This window comes from Hippocampus comes, unplaced genomic scaffold, assembly GCF_001891065.2.
Source record: "Hippocampus comes isolate QL1 unplaced genomic scaffold, H_comes_QL1_v1.1 scaffold111, whole genome shotgun sequence".
NCBI classification, from domain to species: domain Eukaryota; kingdom Metazoa; phylum Chordata; class Actinopteri; order Syngnathiformes; family Syngnathidae; genus Hippocampus; species Hippocampus comes.
The window spans coordinates 1,513,417-1,540,538 of NW_017805698.1; the positions used below are offsets into that span (position 1 = coordinate 1,513,417).

At 41.2% G+C, this 27,122-nt stretch overlaps 2 protein-coding genes across 2 annotated transcripts; one reads left to right on the top strand and one right to left on the bottom strand.

Annotated features, from left to right (window-relative positions):
* Positions 1-603: 603 nt before the first annotated feature.
* LOC109523329 (general transcription factor IIF subunit 2-like) lies at positions 604-27,122 on the bottom strand. Its single transcript, XM_019882406.1, has 8 exons — positions 26,973-27,122; positions 26,686-26,759; positions 26,577-26,595; positions 25,395-25,539; positions 5,501-5,582; positions 3,427-3,526; positions 3,187-3,330; positions 604-931 (listed from the first exon to the last, which is right to left on the bottom strand). The coding sequence occupies exons 1-8, from the start codon at positions 27,036-27,038 to the stop codon at positions 782-784; spliced, it is 780 nt and encodes a 259-aa protein (XP_019737965.1). The 5' UTR covers positions 27,039-27,122; the 3' UTR covers positions 604-781.
* On the top strand, positions 12,647-14,144 carry kctd4 (potassium channel tetramerization domain containing 4). The gene has a single exon (XM_019882407.1). It carries the CDS (start codon positions 12,935-12,937, stop codon positions 13,709-13,711), a length of 777 nt encoding a protein of 258 aa, XP_019737966.1. The 5' UTR covers positions 12,647-12,934; the 3' UTR covers positions 13,712-14,144.

Genomic DNA, 27,122 nt, shown 5'->3' on the forward strand with positions numbered 1-27,122 from the left:
GTAATAATGTGATAATGAGATAAAACAAAACGGCCCTCAGAGGGAAGACGCAACTCAAAAGTGGCCCGCGACAAAAATGGGTTTGTCAAATCTGAACTTTCTTGTGGAAGTTGTCCTAAAATGGTCAATACTAAGGCCCAAAACAAAATAACAGCCGGCTTTTGGTTTGGCATTGAATTAGAATACTGGTACATTCCAACATCAGCAACATCACTTAAACTAGTCCATTCCAATAAATAATTTTCAAAGTCTAAATGCCCGTGCACAGTTCATGTATCTTCCTTGTTAAAAATCGAAATGAGAGGCGAGTATAGCCGTTGCCATCTAGTGTCGTGGATCAGTAAGTGCACGTCAACACACTTGTCAATTGCACCCATCATTCAAAGGCTGGCGCACATTTTAGACAATTACCACCGCCGGCAAGTGTTGCATCTGCTTTTAACACGTAAGCGTCCCCGTGCACGTGTCTGGCTTTGGGTGCGGTCAGATAGCGGTTGTAGATTTTAAAATCAACGCAGCATGACTTCACCCCATGTGTTCTGTGAGCATGGCTGACGGTGGGGATCCGCAGTTGCCATAGCAACATCAAAAGAAAGACGCCAATGTTGAAAATGAACTTTACTGGACTCTCCAACATGGAGGCAAAGGCTTGCGTTGGCATCACTGAAAAGAAAAAAATAATCCTGATAGCTAAACCATAATAAAGTCTACTGCATAACTGAAGTACCAAGAGTGTGTCATACTGGCAGGAAGAAAAAAAAAAGTTGCTTGTAAATGGAAGTTAGGCCGTCTGCATCTCTTCTTCCTCCTCCTCCTCCTCCTCCTCAGCTGACCGGTAGTGTCTGTACTCTGCTTTTAGCTCCCATGTGCTTTTGTGAGCACCTTTGCTGTTGTATGTACCAATGTCCCTCATGATCTCTTTCAGGTAGGTCTACGGGACATTGCAGAAACATGCCTTTACTTTCAAGATCTCAATACCGATCAGCTGAGAAGTTGAACCTGGATTGCAGCGTGTCAATGAAATTTGAAATGACCCCTTTATAGCCCACAGGTGTCAAACCGGGGATGCAAATCATGCGAGGCCCACGAAATCTTGCCGTTTTTTTTAAAAACTTTTGTTTAAAACTTGCAATAAATGAGCTAATAATCAAATTCAGGGCCGATTATCTAATATGATAGGGACGCGGAACATATTAGGTAAGGGACAGGAAGCGTACCTGCCTTGGATGCTCGCCTAGTATATAAACAGTGCATCTGAACTTCTGGCAAGCAGAAGGCATGACTCAAAAAAAAAAAATAGCATTGCCCATACGCCATAACGAAAACAGCCAAAGCAAATGCAAATATTTAGCGTACAATTCTTTCTGTTCAAACTGTTACTGCTGCACCCGTGTGCATCTATTATTGCCTAAGACGAAGCAACTATTCAATTTGCACTTGCCTATATAAAAAAAAGACTTGAATTCTTGATGTATGAACAAAAGCTCAGTAGGCTTTTCTGCAACAAATGTGAATTGAACCGCGAACTTGGAAGACCCAAGCTGCATGCTGAACTATGAGTTTTAACCCGAGGACAATCAAGATTATGGAATTAAGTTTGACAGCCGTGCTATTGCAACTGAGTTTCTAATTTTGGGTAGGTTGTAGAGTGCTGAGTGCACTGTTTCCCAACCTGTCTTTTGTGCTGGGAAATCATCAGGTGTGACTGGAGTTTTTCCAATAACACCTATTTGGTCAGAAAATAATTTTTGACAAATGTATCATGCCAGCGAGGAACAGTCCATCCGGAACTCTTGACAGCACTTCACTTTTTCCACATTTTGCTATGTTAGATTCATCGCATTCTATATATTACTGCATTTATCTTTGCCTCAGTATTGACTAGTTTTCCAGGTCCTATCACTGAAAAACATCCTCACAGCATGATTCTGCCCATCCGTGCTTCACTGTCGGGATAGATTTGGTCAGGTCATGAGCAATGCCTGGCATCCTCCAAACATGACCCCTGGCATTCGTGCCACACCGTTCAATCTTTGAATCATCAAACCAGAGATTTTTCTTTCTCGTGGTCTGAGTCTTCTTGCCTTTCGGTAACCTCCAGGTGGGTTGCTGACATGTACCGTAACCGGTGCCACTGTAACAGGCCTGTGCCTTTCCAAATCATGTCCGATCAATTGAATTTACCACAATTGGACTCCCAATTAAGGTATAGGAACCTCTCAGGGATGATCATTGGAAAAATGGTGCACCTGAGTTCAATTTTGAGCTCCGTGGCAAAGTCTATGGACTAATGTATACGTGAGTTCCTATTTTATTGGTGATAACTTTGCAAAATTTCCACAACCATTTGGGTGCTTTATGTCAAATTTTGGAATGAGGCTGTAACATCGCAAAACGTGGACAAAGTGAAGTGCTGTTGTGAATACGCTACAGATGCACTGTATATGGACAAAGTGAAGTGCTGTTGTGAATACGCTACAGATGCACTGTATGAGGGAAAAAAAAAGCCAGTTGAATAAAATGTCAAAGGCGAGGATAAACCCATAAAAGACCGAAATGTCACTGGACAGCCCTCTATCTTGAACCAGACAGGATTTGAGTTGGCTTCATAAATGTTGGACACAGCGACCTAGTCAATAAACCTCCACAGGGTGTCGCTGTGGTGCTTCTAGAGCACTGTCCGCCGTCTGCACACTGTTTGTTGAACAGCAAGACTTTTGACAATGGGCATTTCAGTTACTTCAGTTCAGTTAATTGGAGTGCTAGCCAAGTGCTTTGGGAGAGGAATGGTGGCATGGAGTGCAGTGCGGCGTTTGTCTCCCACTCAGGCAATGGTTATGCAATCAGAGGGAGCGGAGGACCTCAAGGTCTCATTCTCATCAGCACCTACACATTGCTGTTCTCTGCTCGCTGGAACAAATCCACTGTTATCGAAGCAACCCGTGTGTGTGTGTGTGTGTGTGTGTGTGTGTGTGTGTGTGTGTGTGTGTGTGTGTGTGTGTGGAAGAGAAAAGAGAACTGGCCCAAATTGAAGCCACAGCAGATAGTGTGAACACACACAAACGTCATGCTGTGGGCGATTGGCGCAAATGGAACAAAGCAAGGTGGATAGTGGGCAGGTGTATTGTTTGTTTGTTTGTTGCACGGTTGCCGTCGGCACCGTTTGTGCTCGTGCGTTTTGCTCACCACGGGTTGCTTGGTGATGTCCACCAGATCTTTTATGTTGTAGTACTGGTGCTTCTCAAACGCAGAGAAGAGCATGTCCAACACCACCTGTCGCTCAGCTCTCACCATCTTGCCCTCGGATTTCTTCTTCTTCTCATATTCCACCTGGGGAACACATCGGAGGTCATCACTAAGGTTGCTCCGAGGTGTACGGATGGACGCTGACATTTTTGCCAGGCGTGGGAGGAATGTCGCTCTCACGTTGAAGTCGTGGTTGGCCACAGGCTTGTAGACGGTCGTGATGGCTCGCTCCAGCTGCTGTGATAAACGCTGGGGCTTCAAGGACTCCTTCATCTGAACCCTGAGACGCACAAACACATGCGCGCACGTGTTTTTTCAATACAAGCGTCTGACTATCAACAGTCCTAACGCAACATAATTGTTAGTCGTCTTGATTCTGCCAAAATTAACGCATTCAAATTAGGTCTGGACTTTGGGCTGTAACTGACTGCAAAGGCCTTCCAAGTCATAAGTTAAAAGTTTACTTTTGGCCCCTCAAAAAGGAGGAGGCATTTACTGTTGAGTGTAACTGTTGTTTACCTGATTTCAATGTAAATGCCTTTAAATTAAAACTGATTGTCTTTTTTTTTCATTTCGTCGATTGTGATGGTGTTTAGATGCAAAAAGAGGAGAATTGTATCTGTGGTTCAAAATTTATGGACCTGACTATAGATGCTAATTGTTGGGCCATATGACTGTGAAGTATCCAATTACATGTTAGCATCCGGGTAGCGCAGGCTATAAGGTTACTTTAAATATGCAATGTGGAATTCACTTTGTTTTATGTTTAGTTTGACAGTAACCTTCAGCTGAAAGTGGCTATGCACAGTTTGAAGCCTCTTTTTTTTAGACAATATTTACTACTTCTTGTTTGCTTTCTAACTTAAGCTTGCAGCAGACGTGTGCACATTTGGAGCCTGACGTCTCTGATCCACTGGTGAAAGGACACTTTGAATCTCTCCTCTTTCATCTATAACTGCTTCAAACAAAAAAGCGTATGCAGGAAAAGTGGTTAAGATTGCATGACTGCCTGTGTCTTATGTTATGTGTTGTGTTATATTATGTTCACTGTTAGGGCAGCCCGGTGGTCCAGTGGTTAGCACGTCGACCTCACAGTGCAGAGGCGCGTTCAGTTCCAGCTGCGGCCTCCCTGTGTGGTGTTTGCATATTCTCCCCATGCCTGAGTGGGTTTTCTCCGGATACTCCGGTATCCCACCACATTCCAAAAACATGCATGGCAAGCTGCTTGAACACTCTAAATTGTCCCTAGGTGTGAGTGTGAGCGCGGATGGTTGTTCGTCTCTGTGTGCCCTGTGATTGGCTGGCAACCGGTTCAGGATGTCCCCCGCCTACTGTCCGAAGACAGCTGGGATAGGCTCCAGCACCCACCGCGACCCCTGAGAGGGTAAGCGGCTCGGAAAATGGATGGATGGATGGATGGATGGATGTTAACTGTTCTGTAAAGCACTTTCACAACAGCTGAACCTGTTGTGACAGCGCTAAATAAAGATGTATTGTATTGTACTTTTATCACGAGTGTATAACTAACAGAGCCCCACCGCTTCATGTTTAAAACTACACTAAGCACGTATATATTTACATATCGATCTCCAGTTAAGATAAGTTAATATAAACCAAGCTAAATCATGACATGTGGCAAGTCTTTCTTGTTCCTCATTTGCCTTAATGGAAGGACATTTGTTGGACAGATCACTGTGTACTAAAATGTGGCCATCTGTGACGTCTGTCCAGCATCCAAAGCAAAATGATCAGTGCGTTATTTGAACACATGAGTTCCCCCCGCCCCCACCACCACCGCCACCATCCCCAACAGGACCAATGCTCTCCAGCAAGTGTGCTCTTGCAATGCACTTTGTCAGTTTCAATGTTAACTAATGGAGGACACAGAAATAGTCTGAAACAGCTAAGCGAACGGCATTGCGTTTGCATTGTACTGCATTGTATTGCCGCATCTGCAGGTGATAGTTTGTCAGAATGATACCAGCCACTAATTTGCCCTGAATAGGAGATTCCAATGAAAAGCAGACCAATGTCAGTAAGTGGTTTAAAAAAAAAAACACAGGTTGATGGACACACAAGGAAAAAAGCATACACCGTGCCGCCGCTTTCCTGTGTCGTGGCATGTTTAGGTGCCACTATCACACATGGCAGATCACCGCAACTAACTCAAGACACCGACGTGTGATGTCATTTGTTTTTGTCGTTCGTCATATTTGTTTGTCCACATGAGTTGTGCATTTCGCATACCACTCACTTCTTAAGCTTCATGTAGTTGTCAGTGACGACGGGTCTGCATTCAGCTCTGTGCACCACCATCCCCTCCAGACTGAGCTCATCTACGAGAATGAAGATTTGTGTCGTTATGGAAAAACGATGTGACCTTTGCGGGAGCATATTAGACATCGATTCTTTGTCATTTCCCGATAGGATTGATTTTGGAACATCGTTAAGTGCGTCGATCACAAGACAAGCATTACCGTGGGGCAACAAAGCAACTGTTACAGCATGCGCACTCAAGTGCTGTGGTGAGGTAAGTAGGCAAACAAATTAGGACGATGCAATTACAGAATATTGCTTGCACATTTTCATCCGAAATATGGTACTGTGTCAAAAAAAAAGGGCTATTACATTTACACAAGTGATAACATGCTCTTAAAAAGACCCACAGCTGCCACACTCACAGATTGTGAGTGACCCCACCTCCTACGAGTCATCTTCATGTGCTGCTACATTCTCCTGTGTTGAGCACTGGAGCTGCAAATTCGGTTCAACGTGCGCTGATTCAATTTCATTTCTAACTGGAATTACTCAGGACAGGCTTACTGTTGACCCGTTTGAGCAGTGTCAAAGCCCTGATTCGTTTCTAAATAAAATGACCATTTTATCGCCGTTATCCATTTTTGGTTTTCCATTTGAAACTAACAACAACAGAAATAACAAGGTGGTGAAAAGTACGCAAACTCCAAGAACGAAACATGTTCAATGTCAATAGATGATTAAGTCACGTGGAATCGATATATCGTCTTCAGAATAAACCAACTGTTAAGCCTGTTGTTGTACTAATGACAACTGCTTGCCGATTTATGCACTCTTGTTTTTCCATTAGTCATTGTTTGTATGTGGACATGCACCATTTGGGAGAAGCCGCAACATTTTACACTCTGTTGAGTGAGATGCTCAAAGGACTGCAGGAGGTCCAGATGACCCGTGGAGGAGACGGAGAATCCTCTGACGTGCGAATGAGTTGACTGCGCAGGGATGCGCGCCAACGTAAACTTGTCTCCGCATTTCAAATGTGTGGGCAAGCGAGGCCCAGGAAAAAAAAAAAAAAAAAACGTGTGAAGCATGACGTCTTCTCGGAGTGACGACATTCGGCGGCGATAGTGGCACAGCAGGATCCCCTGTCGGAACACGCCAACTGCTACCAGTCTTTGCAACTGTTCTTTTTGTGTTCACGGCTGATAACGGCACACTGTGTAGAGATAATAATAATTCTTATTTTATTAGTGGAGAATATTTTTGCTTCACTAAGAATTAACTGACAAAAGGCAGTCCTGACAAGCCTGAATGTACATGTGCCAGTGATAAGTTATGTGGATTTATGTACTCAACATTTAATTAGCTCAATTATCATACATTTTAAATTATGGTCTTAAAGTCAGATGCTGAAATAAATAGCATGATGAGTAAACATTTAAATGATGCGGTGTTTGGAATTCAAAGATTTTTGTTGTTTTCAATACATACGCTTTATCAAAGGACATATAAAGGAATTAAAATTCCGTTCCTCTCTTTAACCTTGAATGTGTAGATTTCATCTATTTTCCATGGTTATATTGCATTTGGGCATTTTTCATTCATGCTGCCATAACTCACATTTCCAGTGTGTGACCAATTAAGTTCGTCCTTACTTTTCATCCAAACATTAGCGACATTAAGATTAATGTTTTTTTTTTTGTAAGATTAAATTTATTTGCTAAATGATTAGCGACATTAAGATTAATGTTTTTTTTTTTTTTGTAAGATTAAATTTATTTGCTAAATACATTTAGATTGAGTTTAAAGAGCTTACTATTTGACAGTGGTACAGACTGCGTTGTCGACTGAGTAAAGCTATTGATCTTATTGCGAAGGCCTCTGATGCTCATTATTCAGGGAGGGAAGGTGAAATGGATAAACGGCAACAAGTCCAATCAATAAAGGAGACAGATTACACCAACATCTCCCTCTGGCAACACAAATTCTTCAATGTGGTTGCCTTCAGTCAAAAGTAGTGTGGAGTGACTTGGGTATAAAGTCACATAAGCCAAAAAAATGAATCCTGAAGAAGAAAAAAAGAAAAAAAAATGTCGCTTTTGAGTACATTTTGAGGGCAAATTTATTTGACAAAAACCGAGACCAAGAAGCGTGGAGCTTGGATTCACGTCTGGGGGGGTTCCCGTTCCCTACTCATGGTTGCGTTCAGAAAAACTGGCCCCAGCATGCACTGCTTCACTCTGTTTTGAAAATCAGAGTATTGTTCAAATGTGCCATTCGGTTATTCAGACTGCATTCTGGCGGTGATGCACCAAAAGTACTGGCCAATCGCCAAAAGAAAGTCAAAACGTTTGGGGAGTGGGGCGTTTGGGTGCCAGTCCAAGCTCTAATTTTAATAAATACAAATCGCACATGACTAAGTCACAGGACCAGGCAATCTATGAAAAAAAGTCTGACTTACTACTCAAAAAAAAAAATAAATAAAATACAGTTTGTTGAATATGTTCAGCCTGAATGTCCAAGTGACTGATTCAAAGGAATTGCCCAAAATGTGTTATGAACAAAGCAGCAGAAAGCAAAACATGAACAGATAATACAGACCATCGATATGAACGTTGCTCAGGTATAAGGTAAACTATGGGCTTTAAAGTACAGGAACCAATACTACTCTTCTACAAAGCCCACAGGTAACCATTTGTCAATGTGTCCAAATACTCTGTGACCTACCTACTTGCGCTCCACAAAAAAAAAAAAAAACAAAAAAAACAGATGGTTACTTTAAAAATGGCTGCACCTTGCTGTAGTAGTGACTCAGTCTGTAATGATGAGCATGCATACATATGTTCAGTACACACTTTCGCTGAGTTCATGCTTGTCGGCTGAAAGCTGATTGTGGCTTGCAAACAGTGTCATTTGATTTAAAACAGCCTTGAATCATTTAGTGCGGGTGCAATCGCCACGGTCACCATAGCAACCACCACATGCTGTCCAACTTCATGTGTCGCATGAGGTTCAATCAAAGAAATTACGGTCGGTGGGTTCTGAATATTGAGACCATTAACAACTCGGGTCGAAGTAGAAGTCAGAGAGGAGAGGATCTTGATCTGTTTACTGCTCAAGGCAGGCAATTAAAGGAAAGAATTGGATTTAACACATGCCAGCAAACAGAAACTAAAGCGACACCCACGCACAACACACGTGAAAATCGGTGGAAAAGCCACATAGAGAGGGATCTCAAGGCTCCGGTGTGGGGGAGGAAACCCTTGAGATTTACAAAGAGTCCAGCATGCATGTTTCACGATAAAAATCTCCAGTGATAAATCTGTGCTTTGGCCAACACGATCAAGTGTTAACCGCTGCTAATAGGAAAATGTGAAAACCAGTGAAGTTGTTTCGCACATATTTTTACCAACATTCTTGCACGAGCCAATTTTCAAAAAGTGAACCCATCATTTGCTTTTCTGTGGCAGAAAAAAAATCCGAAAATTACGATGTAAATGAAAACAATCATAAAAACAAAACGTAACTGCCGCAAACTTTCTGAGGACCCTATAGCTGCCCAATGAGATGCCTGCTGCAAACTACACCATGTTCAGCAACAAACAATGCAGCCACAAAATGCAGCGATAGCAGGTCATTTACACCAAATGCCTCTTCTGAAGGATTCATCCCCCCATAAGCGTAAAAAACCAAACATGATTAATTATTGGATATTTGCCAAAAGTCTTGGTGCACGCTTATGGCTCACACGGTAGCGGTTTAAACTCTTGCCTTTTTGCATGATTTGAGAGGTGTATTTCGGGAGATGAAGAGAGACCATTTACACATTCTTTAAGGGTATAGATGAATAGAGGATGAGAGGAGTGAAGACAGAGAGACGGATGCGAGGGAGAGGTTAACCGTACACCCCCTCACACTCGGCTCACACCTCCATCTGTTTCAAGGTCCTGCGCTTGCAGCTCTGACCTCCCTAATGTTTCACACAACAAACAGCAAGCCGCCCACCAAGCCTCCATCCGCCACCAGTGTCTAACCTTGCTCTCCTCATCTATCGTACACAACATGATCTGATAAATACACAGGCTATATGTCTCCTAGCTTTCTACATTGATGCATGTCCAAATAGTGTTGCCCTAAAGCATCTGGGTTTTTTTTCAGTCGTTAATTGCCGTGTAGAGCCTTATTACAGTCTGAGGCAATGCTAGCTGTATGAGCTACGTAGCAATTAGTTTTCCGAACATCTGTACAAAGCCCAAAAGACACGCGGTCAATACAATAGCAATCAAAATAGATTACTTCCGTGCCGTCGCCATTTACCCTGGAGGCACATTTTCTACTGTGCGTGATCATTTCAGTCGTTTTTTCCTCCCTGTACTTACGTTAGGCCCTGTCAACTAACCATTATCTCTGTAATCTACCGGGACAAATCTCCATGTACATGAGAAGACTTAATGCGGTTGCTTTAAATAGCTGCGGCCATGCTGGATGGCAGATGCGCTGGACTTGTTAGAATGCAAATTGATGAGTGTATTATTTAGTTGCTGTTTTTGGTCCTGACAGCTCGTACCGACTTTCATCACAATGTATAGAAAAAGATTAAAAGAAAACGAAGATGAAATACATAGCAATCTGTGAAATTTGTGAATGAAGCAACATCTTTATTCATTCACAAAAAAAAAAAAAAAAACGCAAATAAAAGAACAACGTGAACACATGCTACAAATTGTCACTGTCATATGGAAACCTCGTATGTCCAATTTCGATCCTATTGGTCAGTCCCAACGAGGGTCTGTTCACAAATTAGTGACCAATCCAAAGTGTGGCCAGTTGTCTATATGTCCAATTTTGATCCTATTGGTCAGTCCCAACGAGGGTCTGTTATTTTCACAAAATTAGTGACCAATCCAAAGTGTGGCCAGTTGTCTTTAACGAGGCAACGTTAATGACTCAACAAACATGTTGCTTTTGTTTTCCTGAAAAGTGATGCTTTTGGAAATGCGAGGGTTCCACCTGACGCCAGCAAATGTACACGCAAACGCAGCTGATGAAGCGTCGCCTGTTCATGTTAACGAGGAAGCAAACTGCATGCAAGTGTGCAACTTGCTGATTGGCTCTCCAAAGATAATATCCTATTATTAGAAGCTCATCTGCGCAGGCCGGAGGCTGCCTCATTAAGGAAATGCAATGATTCCAATCAGTACCATTCATATCATTTTGTTCGCCGTAAGATCGTCTTTTTGACAGGACGAAGTACAATACAAAATGTGGCCCCTTATTCAGAAAAGTTACCATCGCATTGTAAGTTCCCCAATATGTTTGAGAAGGTAAAAGGTGGAAAGTGTAGGTTCGTAATCAATATTTTGGCTCCAATCTCACTTTCTACACTGTCCACAAGTTCGTCGATGAAATGAATGTCCACATACTCCTCTTGATTTGGTTCAGTTTACTGATAATTAAATGGGTGGTGCAAAAAAAAAAAAAAAAATGGAAAACCTGTGTGACTCGAGACCATGCTGCCTGACCCCATTACCACACAGCTGCTTCAGTCTAATAGGCATTCAAATAGGTACGGAAGTAACTAATACAACCACAATGTAATCTTCAATATTGTATTATAAAAGCTATACGAAATGTTATGTCCTATAAAATATCCACACGCATTTTAAATGCAATCAATCTAAACCACTGACAAATAATAATTACAATGATTTTCTATACACACGAACTATCAGCATTTCAACTTGTAAATAATGTTAAGAAGTCTATTTTTATCAGAATGAACATAAGTCGCCTCTTATGCCAAATAAGAATTCACTTCAATTAAATTTAGGCTCTAGGAGAATTACTGCATTTTGATGTGAGGAACAAGCCGTATGGTTGGCCGTGCTGATCATAGCTGGGTGCAGACAAGTCAATCACTGGAAAAAAAATGATGTTTTTGATGCATTTCGTTATTTAAATTTACCTTCCAAACACTTGGGTTAGTTGGGTCAATTATATGATCTACACATGCAGGCTCTGTGCCAAAGAAAGGCTTCTGCAAGGAAAGACGAGACTGACAGCTCTGAGCTCAAAGAGGACCCTATTTTAAGTGGTTGCCATGCCAGCTTCACAGCAGTCAAGTGACTCCATGTTTCACCAGGAGCTCTTACTGCTCCTTAATGAATTATTCACCACCTTAAAGAGGGAAGGAGCATCCTTTTTTGTAATTTATTATTTTTTTTGCAGCATTTTGGGAAATGTAATTCAGTCAGCTCCAACTGCTGTGCAAACACATCCTGACGTGTTTTTTTTTTCCTCCCAAATAATGAGCATGCTCCACAGGCCATCTTAATGACAAGAAGGCAGAAAGCAAGTCCACCCAGATAAATTTGGCTCGTTTGCAATTCTGACGGCGTGTAGTTGATAAGGACTCCGCAAGCTGTTTATGATGCGAAAACTGTCTGTATTTCCTTGTACATGGTAGACAAAGACTACAACCCCACCTGTGAAAATCCGTTTCAGGTTTTGAATAGGGATTGTCATTCTTAATTTTGGGACCACCTGTCACTTGAGAGTACCTGTCATTCAGAGGATCACATGACAAATTGAATAGTTATATTTACGTATTAACATCTGATGCTGTATATTGTGGAGGTCCAAAGAGTGTAGACCTCAATTCACGTTTATGTTCCTCCGCCACCATCGGCCCAAGAAATACAAACAAGCGCACGCGTGTGTGCACGATGTGCTGCCAAAGAAAAGAAGCCTTGAGTGATAGGGTGCAAGATAAAATATACCTACTTTATTAACATAACACGTTGTTGCTTTGCAATTAGCGGTGAATAAAGTGGCATAACAAAAGCAGAGGAAAAACAAGTCTGTAATATCTTTTATATACGCAGTCCCAATTTCAGTCATGAGAGGATGCGAATGTGTAAGTGTGCACACTAATGGCCAGAACTTAGTTCTGTACCTGTTGTGAGTGAAAAAAACAGACTGGAGTTCATACCCCTCTGCCATTTACTCACATACTCATTTTTTGTCTGCATGTGTGTGTGTGTGTGTGTGTGTGTGTGTGTGTGTGTGTGTGTGTGTGTGTGTGAGAGAGAGAGCTACTGTCTGCCCACCCACTCAAGGGGAGGGAGACAGAGAGAGAGTGTGAGAAAGAGAGGGAGGGAGGGAGACCAGTATAGAGACCCTTTCTCTTTTTCGAACGATCAGTCCACAGGAGCTCCTCTGCCTGACAGGACTCAGCCGCCTACCGTTCTACACTTTTAAACATACCCGCTATCACGACGCACGAGCCGAAGACAGATCACAGTGTCAGAGACTCATTCTCACATCTCAAAAAGAAAAAAGAGGACCACCGATCCAATCAGCGCGGCTCGCACACATGCATACCCGCCAGCTCTGAGGAGGCTGGGGTCCAAGCTGGAGAGGCAAGGTGAGAATGGAATGGAATCTCAGAAGAATGGAAAGTGAACTGAGACACATCAACCCAGACCTGCTGCAGCCCAGCAAGAGCTTCAAGAAGCCCACGTCAGGCACGATCACGATCAACGTCGGGGGCTTCCTGTACACCGCTCACCGGAGCACCCTCGCTAAGCACCAGGGTACCTTTCTGGAAGAGCTGGCCAATGGTAAGAAGCCCGTCCAGCACATGGATTCCATGGGAAACCCCTTCATTGACAGAGACGGTCCAGTTTTCCGGCATGTGCTCAACTACCTGCGAACCGGAGAGCTCCAGCTACCCGACGACTTCCGGGAGGCGGGGCTCCTCCGAAGAGAGGCCGATTTTTACCGTCTGGTTGAACTTGTCGAGGCCGTGGCTGAGTGGGAAAGTCACAGGGCTGCCCAGCGGGAGCCTGCCTTTTTGGAGATGACAGATAGCCACGAGAGGTCACAAGGCCTCAAGGTGTACTGCAGCGATCACACCTTCATCGAAAAGGTCAAAGGCCGGCTGGTGCAGATCTCAAAGAGTCGCCTGGATGGGTTTCCGGAAGAATTTGAGGTGTCTTCCAACGTGATCCAGTTCAGACATTTCATCAAGTCGGAGCCGGGCTCGCGGCTCGTGCTGAAGGAGGACAGCACGTTCTTGTGCACGCTTGACTGCCTGAAACTCGAGACCGTGATGCTCGCCTTGAGATCTGGCTTCAGGTTGGTCACCAGCCTGGACAGCAGCAAAGGCTCTGTCGTGGCAGCTGAAGCCCTGCATTTTGTCAAATAGGCTGAGAGGGAGTTTGGAAGAAAGAAGAGAGGTGTGACACCCAGAGGGGGAGAAAAAAAAATAGAAGCAGTGCCTGATTACACCACCACCCCTCCAACATTTGATTTTGACTTGAAGGTCTCGTAATACATGTTGAGCTGTGATTTGTTATTAGTGGAAAAAGAAGAGTTCAAGAAGAGTGTGCTTTCACTTGATGTTTAAACCGTATCTTCACAATTCATTGCACAACGTTGGCCCACAATCAAAGCATTTAATCGGCCAGAATAATTTGAGTGGCATCATCTGCAAGGAATGCTATTTTGGTTTCAATGTTTGTTCTGCCAGTCAGTCCAATTGCATTTAATGGTCCGATGCTAATTTGACTTTACATCAGTCCCCACAAGTGCAGTGAAGACGGCACAGTAACCCCTTTGACATCAAATTGAAAAAAAAAGGGAGATTCTCAACAACTGGTAGCTTCACTAGTGGCTTCATTGCACAATGACTGCTTCTGCTGCTTTTGCAATAGCTGCAGCCCTCAAAACTAACCGTGACGTGCACCATTGTGCCACTCCGCTTTTACGACAGTGTGTGTGTTACAATACAACGAGTGTACTCCGTTGAATAGCTCATTATGCACAGAGGTTGACATCCTAATATGAACCAGCATCCGTTTCTCTTTCCCTTGCATTAAGCTGATTTTAGCGCAAACACCTGTGACTGTTGTAAGGGCTTTGACTCGAGCATGACACATTTGTGCACTCAAGAAATGTTGTGTTGGTGCTGTGAGCCTCTGTGTCGTCAGTGCATCAATCATGACTTTGTGAATATTTTATGAATAAAATTAAATTGAAACCCCTGATGGCAGAGTGAGAAATGTTTGTATCCTTCCATGTGCGGTGATTGCAATAGTTGCCACTAATGAAATCACAGAAACAATAAGACTTAAAAGAGGCTGCTTTAAATGGGCAAAAGCACTGCAACGCACAAGATATTGTCATAAAGCAAGTCACTGTCAACCACAAAGGAACTACTCTGGTGCTGTACTAACATCAAACGAGCCAAGACATTTTCCTTTTTTAAATGAATCTCCAGATTTATTCACAAGAATCAAGTGGATCTTCACAAAATTAAAAGATACCCATATAAGTTAAAAAAAAAAAAAATTAACCTGACGCTACATTAGGCAAAAACAATACGCAGACCTTTGTTTTGTTCCAATGACTTCTTTACCATTCAGGAATAGCCAGAAAAATCTTTTTTTTTCCAAAGATTTTTGGGAACTGAGATGTTCATTAACCCTTGTAACAAAATCCACAAAAATATTTTTGCCATAATCATGTTTTAGATATTTGTCGTATTCCATTCATAAGCATTATGTAGAATTTTGTATTTTGTAAAATTTGGGGGAAATCATATTTTAAACCTGCAGTATCAAATTTGATACAGATGATTCAATGTAATATAAAGAATGAGTTGCATAATGAAAATGCATGTATCAAATATGATACAAATGGCATTATAGGGTTAGGCAAAAACAATACGCAGAACTTTGCTTTGTTCCAATGACTTCTTTACCATTCATCTTGAAATAGATTTGCCTGAAACTTTTTTTTAAGCTACAGCATTTTGTCACAGTGTAGTGGAGAGAATATCAGTGAATTTGTTAAGCAACACAGGGCAGTCTGGTCAGAAATGAAAGACTTAAATCATCCTCAATACATTGACGTGCTTCGATGATTGAGTGACTGAATCAAAGCGTAGCCCTCTGAAATGTCGCGTCATCCAACACTGCACCCCGCTGAAAACAATATGCAGTACACACGAAGAGCATACTGTCTGTATTACGAAGCTCCCGAAACCATACTTGAGAACACATTAACTGCTTTTAAAAAGACAGGCTAGCTTGCTGCCATGATAGGACAACTCAACGTAGAGCAGCCCTTGGGAGAGAAGATCTGGTATCCAGAAAATAGGCCAATCATCCTCTTCCCTGAAGGAGGAACACTTTTTATCGGGTTGCATGTCACTATAGTGTACTATTAACATGAAAATGGCACACAATCACCCCATGTACAATGCAGCGCAAGCCATTGGAAAATATACCTGCCAAATTGCACCATTACGCGTAGTTTGAGAAGGCCCTTCTCTTCCTATGATATGGGCTGCTGAAGCGCAGATTATTGCACAGATCATTTGTTATTGATATGCCTCGAGACTGTGGTCACATTATGACTGGCTAGTGGGTGTAATCTGACAGTATGTGCTATTAGCACACTATGGCAGCCTTCAAACTGCCTGAAAATGTCATAACACAATGAATATCACGTCCCACATCATTAAAAGTTGGAGGAGCAAATTGTCTTCCTCAAGGACTCTAATACAGAAAAGAATAAAAGGAATATCAAAAAGGCTTTAAAAATGATCCATTTCAGTTTAGGAAAATAGGTCTGTGGTTCAAAATGTAAGAATATGGTGTTCTCTCTTTTGCAGCTTAGACATGAGAAAGGTTGAGCAGAATGTTTATTTGCTACTGATACTTATTAATCTGGTTTGTTTCTAAATGGAAAAAAAAGACTACAGGTCATGGTACTGTATATTTCTTTAGCTTTTGATATTAAATGATAAATTGATTTTTTTTATTTTTTTTTGCCTTCTCCATTTTTCACCCCAACGTATCGATGATCATGTCTGTACTGTTAGCATTGGCAAAATATCTCTATAGTATCGTATCACAAGATTGTCCACAATTTCCACCCCTGATATGATATGATGGAAACCAACTAACAGGCCTTCCACCTGTCCGTCATACGGTGACGAGCCCGACTTGCACCATCTGTGGTGACCGAAACCATCTGCAGCCAACGCCCTCCATGAGTCACGCAGCCACATCAACCTCGGACATCTTGACTTGTTGTACACAGTAACTCATTTCAAGTTCAAATGCAAAACTTCCACACAGATATTTTTGTTGGTTGATTAAACATGGACATTCTTTCAGAAAATCTTGGTGAAGCAGGACTGCTCTGATTTCAGCAACAACTCACTCTAATTGCAGTTGAGCGTCATGCATTTTTAATGGTGGTTACTGCTACACGTACTAATTGCAAGGTCACGTGATTCTTGCATCATCAAAAGGCAGCTTTGGATGAAGTGAGTGAGACGAAACCAGATAAATAATCTCGGCGAGCAAATAAACTCGGGCTTTTCAACTGTTGCCGGGCAAACTCCATTCCAACATTTCCATCATCTTTCTCTCAAACACCCCCCGCCCCGTCCGTCTATGTTAACAGGCCGCAGTCCTCTCAGCTAGAAAATGACGAACATACCTCAGATTCTTATCCTACAGGTCCAGAAACAGAATCCGTGGCATAGAGGGGGAGGAGCAGGGATAAGGTAATAAGGGGGGAAAAGTGAGGATGCCAAGGACATTCCACGTTCAGATCACAAGCACAAAGAATGGATGGTTGTTAAGGGATAAAAATAAATAAATAAAATAATGCATCCATTCATCGGTAATTGAATCAAATTGTCAGGAGGCTCAGGAGATTTCCGCCAATTGCACAGTTGTAAGACGTACAATCCGTATTGTTTGTCGTCAGCTCGATGCTTGCAAATGGGAAAAAAAACTTAATCAGCCCACTGAAAATCTATTGAATCAAATCAGAATACTAGATACTTTCCCTCCCTCCTCCTCTTTATTCCATTATTTTATTTCTTTTCAATGTTTATATCTTTTCAACCTCTCTCTCTCTCTCTCTCTCTCTCTCAAGCTAACCGTTGCTACGACAACAAGCCGAAGTGGACATTTTACCAAAGCAATTAAATGAGTGCCATCGCAAACATGCTTCAATGTATGTTCCATCGCACAGTGTAAACAATTAGTAAATCATCTAGCCATTGACTGCAGTGTGGCTTGCATTTGTCTTGGGACTGCAAAAACAGGTTAAAAAAAAAAAAGCACACACTCACATCCAACTTGTGACTTACCGCCAACAATATTTAATTCAAACAGTTGGCACAATTATTTATTATTACACGTATTTCACTTTTGTCAATCATTCATTGTTTTCTTAATCATAGACAAATAAAATAGAGAAGTCCCCCACCTTTTATTTTTTTTTTGCCTGAACTATGACTAACTGGAAGCTGCCGTCTTACGCTCAACCTCTGAATAAAGCACTGTATGCAGAATGATTCATACAGCCTGTTGCAGTTTCAATAGCTTCATTGAGGATGGTTGAGCATCACGGGGTTTTGAACTGTCAATCTCCATCAGGCCTGGTTTAGACTATTACTGACTAGTAGAAGACAAACTTTCCACTGAAAATCTGACTAATGACAAGACTAAGACTAAATTGAACACATTTTGTTAAAATCCTCCTACACAACGCAGTGATTACCCTGCTGAAGTATTTTTCACACTCACACAAAAAAGACATGGTCACTACTCACGACTGGCTTATAATTTGAATTGAAGAGCGCATGTTCCTAATCAAGGGTGTAGACTATAATGGGTTACATTTAGTTTATGAGTCACTTTTTACGGTGGTGGGAAAATGCTAGGGCAAGACTAATTTGACGAGTGGGCACAATCAGCCAAGCTACGAAATGTCAAATGTTTTAGAGTGGAGCTTTTCTTTCCTCATATTGCTGTCCTGGGGACCGGCGCAGGATGGCGAGGTTGAAGTCAAACCCGGCGTTTGCCAGCATCTGACGCGGTGTCAGAGGCATAACATCACAAGTCGGGACAACGGTGAAATTTAACGCCTGAGACAGTCGTTCCACATCCAGTTGTTTTGAAAGCAATCATCACTGTGGCGCTGAATTGCAGTTTTACTGTTATGCTTCTGGTGCACGGTATGAAAGCAACTCCAGTTAGTCATTGCAGCTATGGGGGCAAGTCTTCCATTCTTTCAATGATACAATAACCAATTCACTGGAATGTGTCTGTGAACCTTGAATTTTAAAAGCCTAAGATCATTTGTAAAGAAATGAAAAGATGCTTATACAACACAATGTGATGCAATACAACAGTGGTTTGCAATTTAGTACTGTACAATTTTTTATTGGGTGTGTACCAAAGTTATTATAGTCAAACTAACAAAATAACGAAACTAAAATTGAAGTTTAAAAAAAAAAAAAACTGTCATTAACCAAACCAAATAAAAACCAAAATGCTTTTTAAAGATAAAACTAAAACCAACAGAAACTACATCTTAGGTTTATAAAACGAACTAAAACTATAATTAAATGTGGCGAAAATGTCCTTTGTTTTAGTCTTTGTCAATTAATATCATACAGAAGCTTTCGGGGTTCATTTTAATAGTATTTATTTTGGTTTTGCTGTGTGCGCGAAGGAAGGTCAATAAGTCATTTCAGAATTGTAGTTTTAGTGGTGTACTTTATTATTATTACTACGCACTATTTAGTGACCTTTTCTTTCTAGCTTGTACTTGACAAGTATTCCATATCCTGTATTTAAAAAATAATTTAAAAAACTAATACTAAAACTAAACTAAAACGAAGCATTTTCTCAAAAAATAAAAACAACCCAGCCAATATCTACAGGCAACAATGTCACACATTTGGTAACTTTTTTGTTATTTTCATGTCACAGGATGCCTGTGTGGGTGGCTCGGCGCACAGCAGGTGGAAGGCAAAGCTTTTGTGTGTAAATAACAATGCATATTAAATTTGGCCACTTCAACGCTGGCTGAGTCACAATCCTATGTTCACCTTGGACAGAAAGAAACAAAACAAACAAAATAAAACAATAAAAGGACCTCATTTTCAGAACGCGCAACCCCCTCGTTCACATCCATCCACATACCAATGGAAATTTACTGTAATACTTGGTTTGAAAATGCATTTAAAACAACTAATTATACCGTGGAAAAGCCTGCAGCCATTGTTGACAAAGTATGTGAGATGTCATTACAATTAATCGAACGTTACACAGCTCAGAATGCTCAATTTAAAAATCATCACTCAAGAGAGGTATTCATTTGAAGATTATTTTTCATTAGTGCATGTATTAACAGTGAATCTCTGAACTAACATTTAATCAATTCCATAAAATTTCAAAGCTGTCAACACTGAAGACAAACAATTTTGGTCCGATGGTGACAGTTCATGTATAACAAACCGAGCTTGAAGACAACTAAAATTGCAAGCTTGTCTCTGAAAATGGATAAATATGAATTCAAAGGTATCCTCCAGATGGATTGCAATGATTTTAAATATGGAAATGAAATGTGCATAAGACCACAGATTCTGGGAAAGACGAAAATTTGAAGAGACCTTATCATCACACAAAGCAGCTTCCCTCTGCCACTGTAGCGTAGCGTCTGAATTATACTCAACGCTAAGCAAATCACAATTTCCAAGCAAATTCATGAAGACAATGACCATGCTATCCAAAAGAAGAACATTACGAGGGTGGCAAGAATGCTCCTGAGGGCTGAACTAGAAAGCCTAAAAATACTGTACATGTACATCAACGGCGACCCCCGCCCCCCCATCAGCACTCCCTGATGCCAGCAATGAGCAACCAAGTGACATTGCAATACCGCAAGATTTACAGTCCCGCGCAACAGCAATGAAAGGCAACACTTAAGTGCCTACCTGCGTGTGGATTTATGGGGCCATTTGGCTATAATTCATGGTATTCAGGTGCTTCATTAAGTGAAAATACAATTATGTCTGACAGCGCCGACTGAACAGTAATTTATTAGCCACACTTTGCGAGGAAATCCAAAGATAAGACTGCAATATATCCAAGGACGCAAATTATAAAAAGAGATTCATATTTTAATGACATTGGACACCAGCTACAATCTTTAATGTACGTAATTCTAAAGTGCAAGAGCGCTTTTGTCATAAGTGGTGTTTTTGCTCCTCTATGCAGTATGCTTGGCAAAATGGGAATAATAAGCTTCAAAAGACTGCTTCAGTCCTTGCTGTGGTAACCAAAAGAGTAAAATATGACATACATTTCAGAACTCCACATTTGAAGTCTTGCAAAAGTCAACGTCATGCAAAGTAACAGACAATAGTAACCATTTCATGGCAGTCATTGGGGGTGTAGGACTGTCATGAAACACGGAGTGGCACCCAAATTGTCCAAAAGCATCACGGTACCAATTGTGTGTTTTTCTTTTGTTGATGAGAAGTGTTGTGCTTTCGCCAATCATACCCTTTGGAATTATGGCCAAACATGTTCAACTTTGGTTTCACTGGAGCATAACAAAATCTCCCAAAATGTGAAATACACCTCAATATCTAAATAGCCTGTAAGAACAATAGGACAATGAGCTGGGAGCTTCCAAAGGCTTCAACATTCTGCCCTCTTATAACAGGTTAGTCGTAGCCTTAAGTCACAGCATCGCTTTACAGCTGGCTTTCTGGTCTCTGCATACTTCTGTGGCAGCTGAGCCTGTTGCTTAGCAACTTCTTGATCAATACCTGCGTCTTGCCAGAACAAAACATGAGGGAGAAAGGGAAATAATGAAGTTCATTTTGGTACAAAAAGTACAAAAGCCAAGTCAGATTCATGTGTTTGTCTGTCACTGATGGTTGTCATGAGCGAACTCTCACCATTGTTGCCTGACTGAACACTTGCATTACAAAGGCGGCGGCATGTGGTGTGAAATGTGGGGATTATCACGGAAACACATGAGGTCGACTGAATCTTATAGCCTTGGGGAATTGCGTTCAAGCTGGGAATAAGGAAATAAAACTACCATTTGTCCGGTTTCAATATGAAAGCCTTCAAAGCAGCAGGTAAGACGTAGGTAATGAGTCACTATTTTAGCCGGCAAATATTGCAACACACCGGTGCTTCAAAACCACCGACAAACCAAATGGTCGGACAATTTGGCATTTGAACAAAATTTTCAGGGAAAATAGGCCTTCCCGTCAAACCATGAACTCTTGCGGGACTGCTTTAAAATGTCAGTACAGTACTGTATTACATTGAAACATTTCCTGGAAGCTTTGATGAATGGAAACTAAATGATGTCATAAGTTTGATGGATACACACACACACACACACACACACACACACACACACACACACACACACACACACACAGTGTGATAAAACATGCATTGAATGACCAAGCCAATTACTGCCTTTAAATAAGTGTGCGTCCACCTCAGGTTGTTGTCATGGCGACAGAGCTAAAATATTACACTTGCCGGATTGGTGTTTATGTGCATGGGGGGGGGGGGTGTGTGTGGTGGGGGGGGGGGGGGGGGAGATGCTACTGTTGCAAACGGAGTTGGAGGGGATTCACGTCATGCCACACAGCGGCATTTGATTCGTTATCCATTCCAGAAATATATACGATTGTGCAACTTCAATACTCGAGTACAACTTGTGTATTTAAATTTGAGCTCGGACTGAAAACCGAAATCCCCATTCCGTGATCATAAATGTGTAAAACCAGAAAACAATGACCAAAAAAGGCAGAGCAGTCTGTATATCCAGTAATCCCTCATTTATCGCGGTTAATAGGGACCAAAACCACCCGCGATAAACAAAAATCCGCGAAGTAGCGACCAATTAACATATACAGGTAAAAATAAATTAAAAATCTTTTTTTTTTTTTTAAGTCCGCAAACGGTCCGCAAGAAGCTGCAAAACAACAGCAAGTCACATAGAGCAACATATACAGTACTGTACTCCTTGTATATGGAATTTTTTTTTTTTTTTTTTATGAATATGTTTGAAAAAATCCACGATGCACTGAAGCCGCGATAAACGAACCGCGAAATAGCGAGGGTTCACTGTATTACAATAACAGACTGATCTCATGAGCAAAATCGAAATGACGAATGATAAGAGAGCAAATTTTGTGTCTCAACAGCAAAACGAAAATCATCAAGTACTGTTAGAGGTAGACAATGAAAAAACAACAACATTCACATGAAGCGAGCCAGGTTCTTAAGATAACAGTACAGCATGGGTATTTGGGTATTAACAGACTTGAAACAAAATGTTCCATGCGTCCACAAAGATACACATGAGTAAGGTGCATGGTGCAGCAGGTGTGTGTGAAAGTGATCAAGAGAGACTTGTAACGTTGAGTGGGAGAGCAGTGACATCCTGCGCAACTTACTTCGGGCGAGTGATGTTGTAAGCTAAGCAGTGGCGAGGAAAACACTAAAATAAAACATTACATCTCAGAGGAAATAATCCAAATTTATTTCCCACTGTATTTTCACAATCATGTGGCCACTTCAAAAGACAGCTTTTGACACAATGCAGGGTCACAGTTATATAAAAATGGTTTCAAAGGAGGCAATGTTTTTTTTTTTAATGGACCGCACAATGTTTTTTAATGTGTTTATCAACATCTACATGGAAATTAGTCAGTGCTGAAAAAAAACTTGCAAAACAGGAACAGCGAGCCATTATCATATGTAGGTGGTATTAATGTACGATGTGGGTGCATTTAAAGTGCTTGGGGGCGCTGAAAGCCTCAATCTTCTGGCACAGGGTGCTTCCTGCTGAAAGCTTTAATTCAATTTTCAGCAGTTTAGAGCGAACATTCAGCAAGTTGGGCAGAAATATGACTGAAGAGGAATGAAGGCAATCACATAGAGAAATTCACATGAGCTCCCCACTGTCTGTTTTGCGCATTATATTGTTAAAGTGCATGCTTTCCGATCATTCAATCTAATAAATGGTGGCTTTGTACTTCATATCTGGACGTCAAGACTTACTTCTGGACGTTAATAGCGTGGGACCCATGAAGTACTGAGCTTCTTTTCCTCTCCTTCTCAGCTCATCGCCATCCGTGTAGTACCTTATTAACCTGTTTCGCTTTGTTTTTCTCTCGCTACTCAGGAGGTACGCCTTCACATTTATCTGCTGATAATCAGTGGTGGTGAGGCAGGGGACTTGAGTGTTGGGAGCGAAGCGGTATCGTCTTTGATGCTGCCATGATGTGTGATTTGGGGGAGATTAATGTTGATATGGTTGTTGGTGTGCCCATTGTTCTAGTGTCCCTCCCCTGGCTGCTCACCCCATTTCTGTCTTTATCTCCCCTCTGTCCCTCCATGTCAAAACCAACCGGCCGAGATGGTGCCTGGTTCCGGTTTGAGGTTACTTTCAACACTGACTTTATTTATAACACAAGCTTTCTCAACGAAAGGCATTACTTTTTTACTTTTGTGAGCACAATATGTTGTTTGTCTGTGTGAGCCCTGCGATTGGCTGGCAACCAGTTCAGGTTGTACCCTGCCTACTGCCTGAAGACAGCTGGGATAGGCTCCAGCACACCCCGTGACCGTCATGAGGATAAGCGGATCACGTCTTATGTGTTTGTGTTGTATTATTTTGTCGTTTATGTTCTGTTGATGGTGGCGCGGGCACCCGCAGTGGCTCCTCTCTCTCTCCTGTGTTTGTTTGCACTGTGGTTGAGAGGAAAGAAATTTCATCTGTGCTGTATGTTGCACATAGAGCACATTTGACAATAAAGTTGACTTGAACTTGAACATGATGGATGGGTGGAATATTCAGTGCTTCAACTTTTGGTGGCAGTTTAATGGAAGAGAACCTCATTCTTGAGCAAAACAAGTCTTACGCTGCTTTTAACGCCTGTGTTAGTGTACTTCTTGCTGTGTCCTCTAGCAGAGGACAGAACATAATTGAATTTATAAGCGCCTGTGTTAGTCTGTAACTCTCCCCCTCCCCCCATCTGTTCTGCTGCTAAATGAGGAAATTATAGAAATGTGTTCCATTTTCACTCAGTTTAAATAAATGGAATCTGCTTGGATGTTTACAAGGTCATGAATCCACAACCCCGCTCCAGCAGAGGAAAACCTTTACAAGCAAGGATTCAGTTCTATTTTTTGACCTGGTAGTGTGGCCCACCGATAATTTAATTACTATATGAAACCTAATGAAATGGGTAGCTTCATGCTTGCCTGGTTGCGATGTGTTCTTCATAATTCAGTGTAAAATATTTTCATCAGCGTTCAACAATGCTCCTTATAAGTTTCAAAAAATAAATCAATACAATATAGCTTTATTTTTGTCATTGCCACCCCAAATTTATGAGTCAGCTACAAATTCCAGGATTTTGAAATTATTTTGACATATTTTTTCGATGATGTCAGTCAGTGGTTTAAGTTATGTGCGTTGTTTTATGCAATCTGTAAAAACATTATTGGGAGACATTGATTTGTAAAGTAACCCGAATAAAATGCGCGTTAAGTGTTAGTTGGTAAATTGGCAACAACATAGGCTCATAACAGTGCAAATTTCCAGATTATGGTGGTTTTAAAACTGTATTTTGAGTCGCAGTTACTTTTACGATCTGATGCAAATTCCTGCAAATCTCTCAGCTCTATGGCACGGTAAGTCGGCCAACAAACAGCCTACAAATGTAAATCGCAATACCCCCACAGTTTTATCAGGGATTTTTACAGTGAAATATCAGCTGAATATATTAGCTGTCTGAGCTAGCTAACTACAATCAACATTTTTTGTAAATTAAGAAGATTTGAGATTGTGTATACTTTATATCGCCTATGTATAAGAGAAAAACAACTAATTCAATAAAGATAATCACAATGGTCAAAATACACATTTCCCTATAATTTGCACCCCTTTCTTAAAGGGTGTAAAAATATTTTTTTAAGTCTTCATGCAACATTTAAGTAATGTCTGCTTACAAAATCAAATCTGACCTTTATCACCCTGGCTGAAGACAGCCATGGTCTGTCCACCCAGTGAGTTCATGGTGAAGGGATGCTCTCTGGGGACCTGCAGAGGAGACTCACTCTCCCCAACAGCACCGATAGTTGTCAGCTCTTCATTCAGACTGAAAGAAACCTGACCAAAATAGGAGAATATCAAATTATCAGGCATGAACAAAATGCAGCTACAACACATACATTACAGTTCATTAGAAAGCATTTGGGGCAGGGGTGGGGGGGGATTCAAATACAGAATCAGGCAATGGTGGGAAAACATTTGTGCTGAGGTGCCACATAAGAAATATACTTCGAGCACCTTGTGTTACATTATGGACCATCGGAAAATGAGAGCGTTGTTGGAACGTGCTGTTCACATATTCAGAGTGCAACAATGACCAGGGAGACAGAGTGTCAGGCAGGACAACATTCAAAGCTGTTAGTCGTAAATCCAAAGAAGCAGACTCTCTCTTAAAAAGACATACTGTACTCTCAGGGAGGTTAGTTCAGCAAATTAACTAAGTCAATGCCAAAACGTAAAAATACGTTTGTAGAAACCCAATCATTTAGTGCCAAAACGTGTAAATACGTAGTAGGAAAGTATTGTTTAGATATGTGAGGTATCACAAATGCAAAAAAAAAAAAAAACATCTAAGTGAAAATTCTGCTTGACACAAAAGAATCTTTTTTCTCAGAATTTTTCGTGGAAACAATTGTTTTCAAGAAACTTACCAATGTTCAAACATTGTTTTCTCAAGAATGGTAAACTGTGTCAATGTACTTTTTGTCCTGGTGAAAGAAGAGTGTTCAAGCTTTGTTTTGGTAGGTTCCAATGTGTTTATCGTTGGAGAACTCAATTTTGTGTAGGACTTCAAAAATTAGTCAAAACGTTCAAAATTGGCTAGCATTCTCCCAATTTGAGGAAAATGGCTGCCATTGAATGAGTTAAATTTCCAAAAGCACCTCCTTGTCTTTGCGGTCAGGTACTTGCAGGTCTACTTTTTGTGCCAAGGGCTTGGCCTAAACCCACTCAAATTGGTACTACGGTATATCAAAAAATAAATAAATAAATAATCATGTTCATGATAATGACAATAAAGTTTTATTTTGTTTTAATAATGTGTGAAAATTGAAAAAATGAACTTGAGCCCAGTGCTTTCATTGGATATGCCTCACCTGAGTTTTGCCTTGCTTTCTAGAAGGGCGACAAGGAATAACAAACAACAGTTAATGGAATGCGATAATAATCAAAACAAATGAAATGACTCGACTAAACCATACATACTTTCCAATAGTAAGCTTCCCCACCTCTCCCTTCTCTGTTGCTTTGTCCCACTGTTGCGCTAAATACTTTGGAACCTAGGAGAAAGACAGACGACCCCCACCCCAAAAACAAAAAAAAAAGTCCGTTTTTATCATTCGAAAAGATGCCTACCAATACATTAATTGTGCAGCTACTTTTATCTTATATAAATATGAGGTGTAGGCAATTTGCTAATTGCATTCTAATGAAAGTTGCGTATCTGAAGTAGAGAACTTTTTGCTATTTTGATAACTTGCAGGTGAACAAACCTTGACAAGCCACACGCCTTTACTTTGTTTAGCTCCAGTGAGATTAACTTCCCCCTTTTCGGACATATTTGCGGTGTAATGTTAACAATTCGGTTTAGGAAAAATACACCACACAGGTGCGTTCGAACTTCAATTTATTTGTGCAGATCT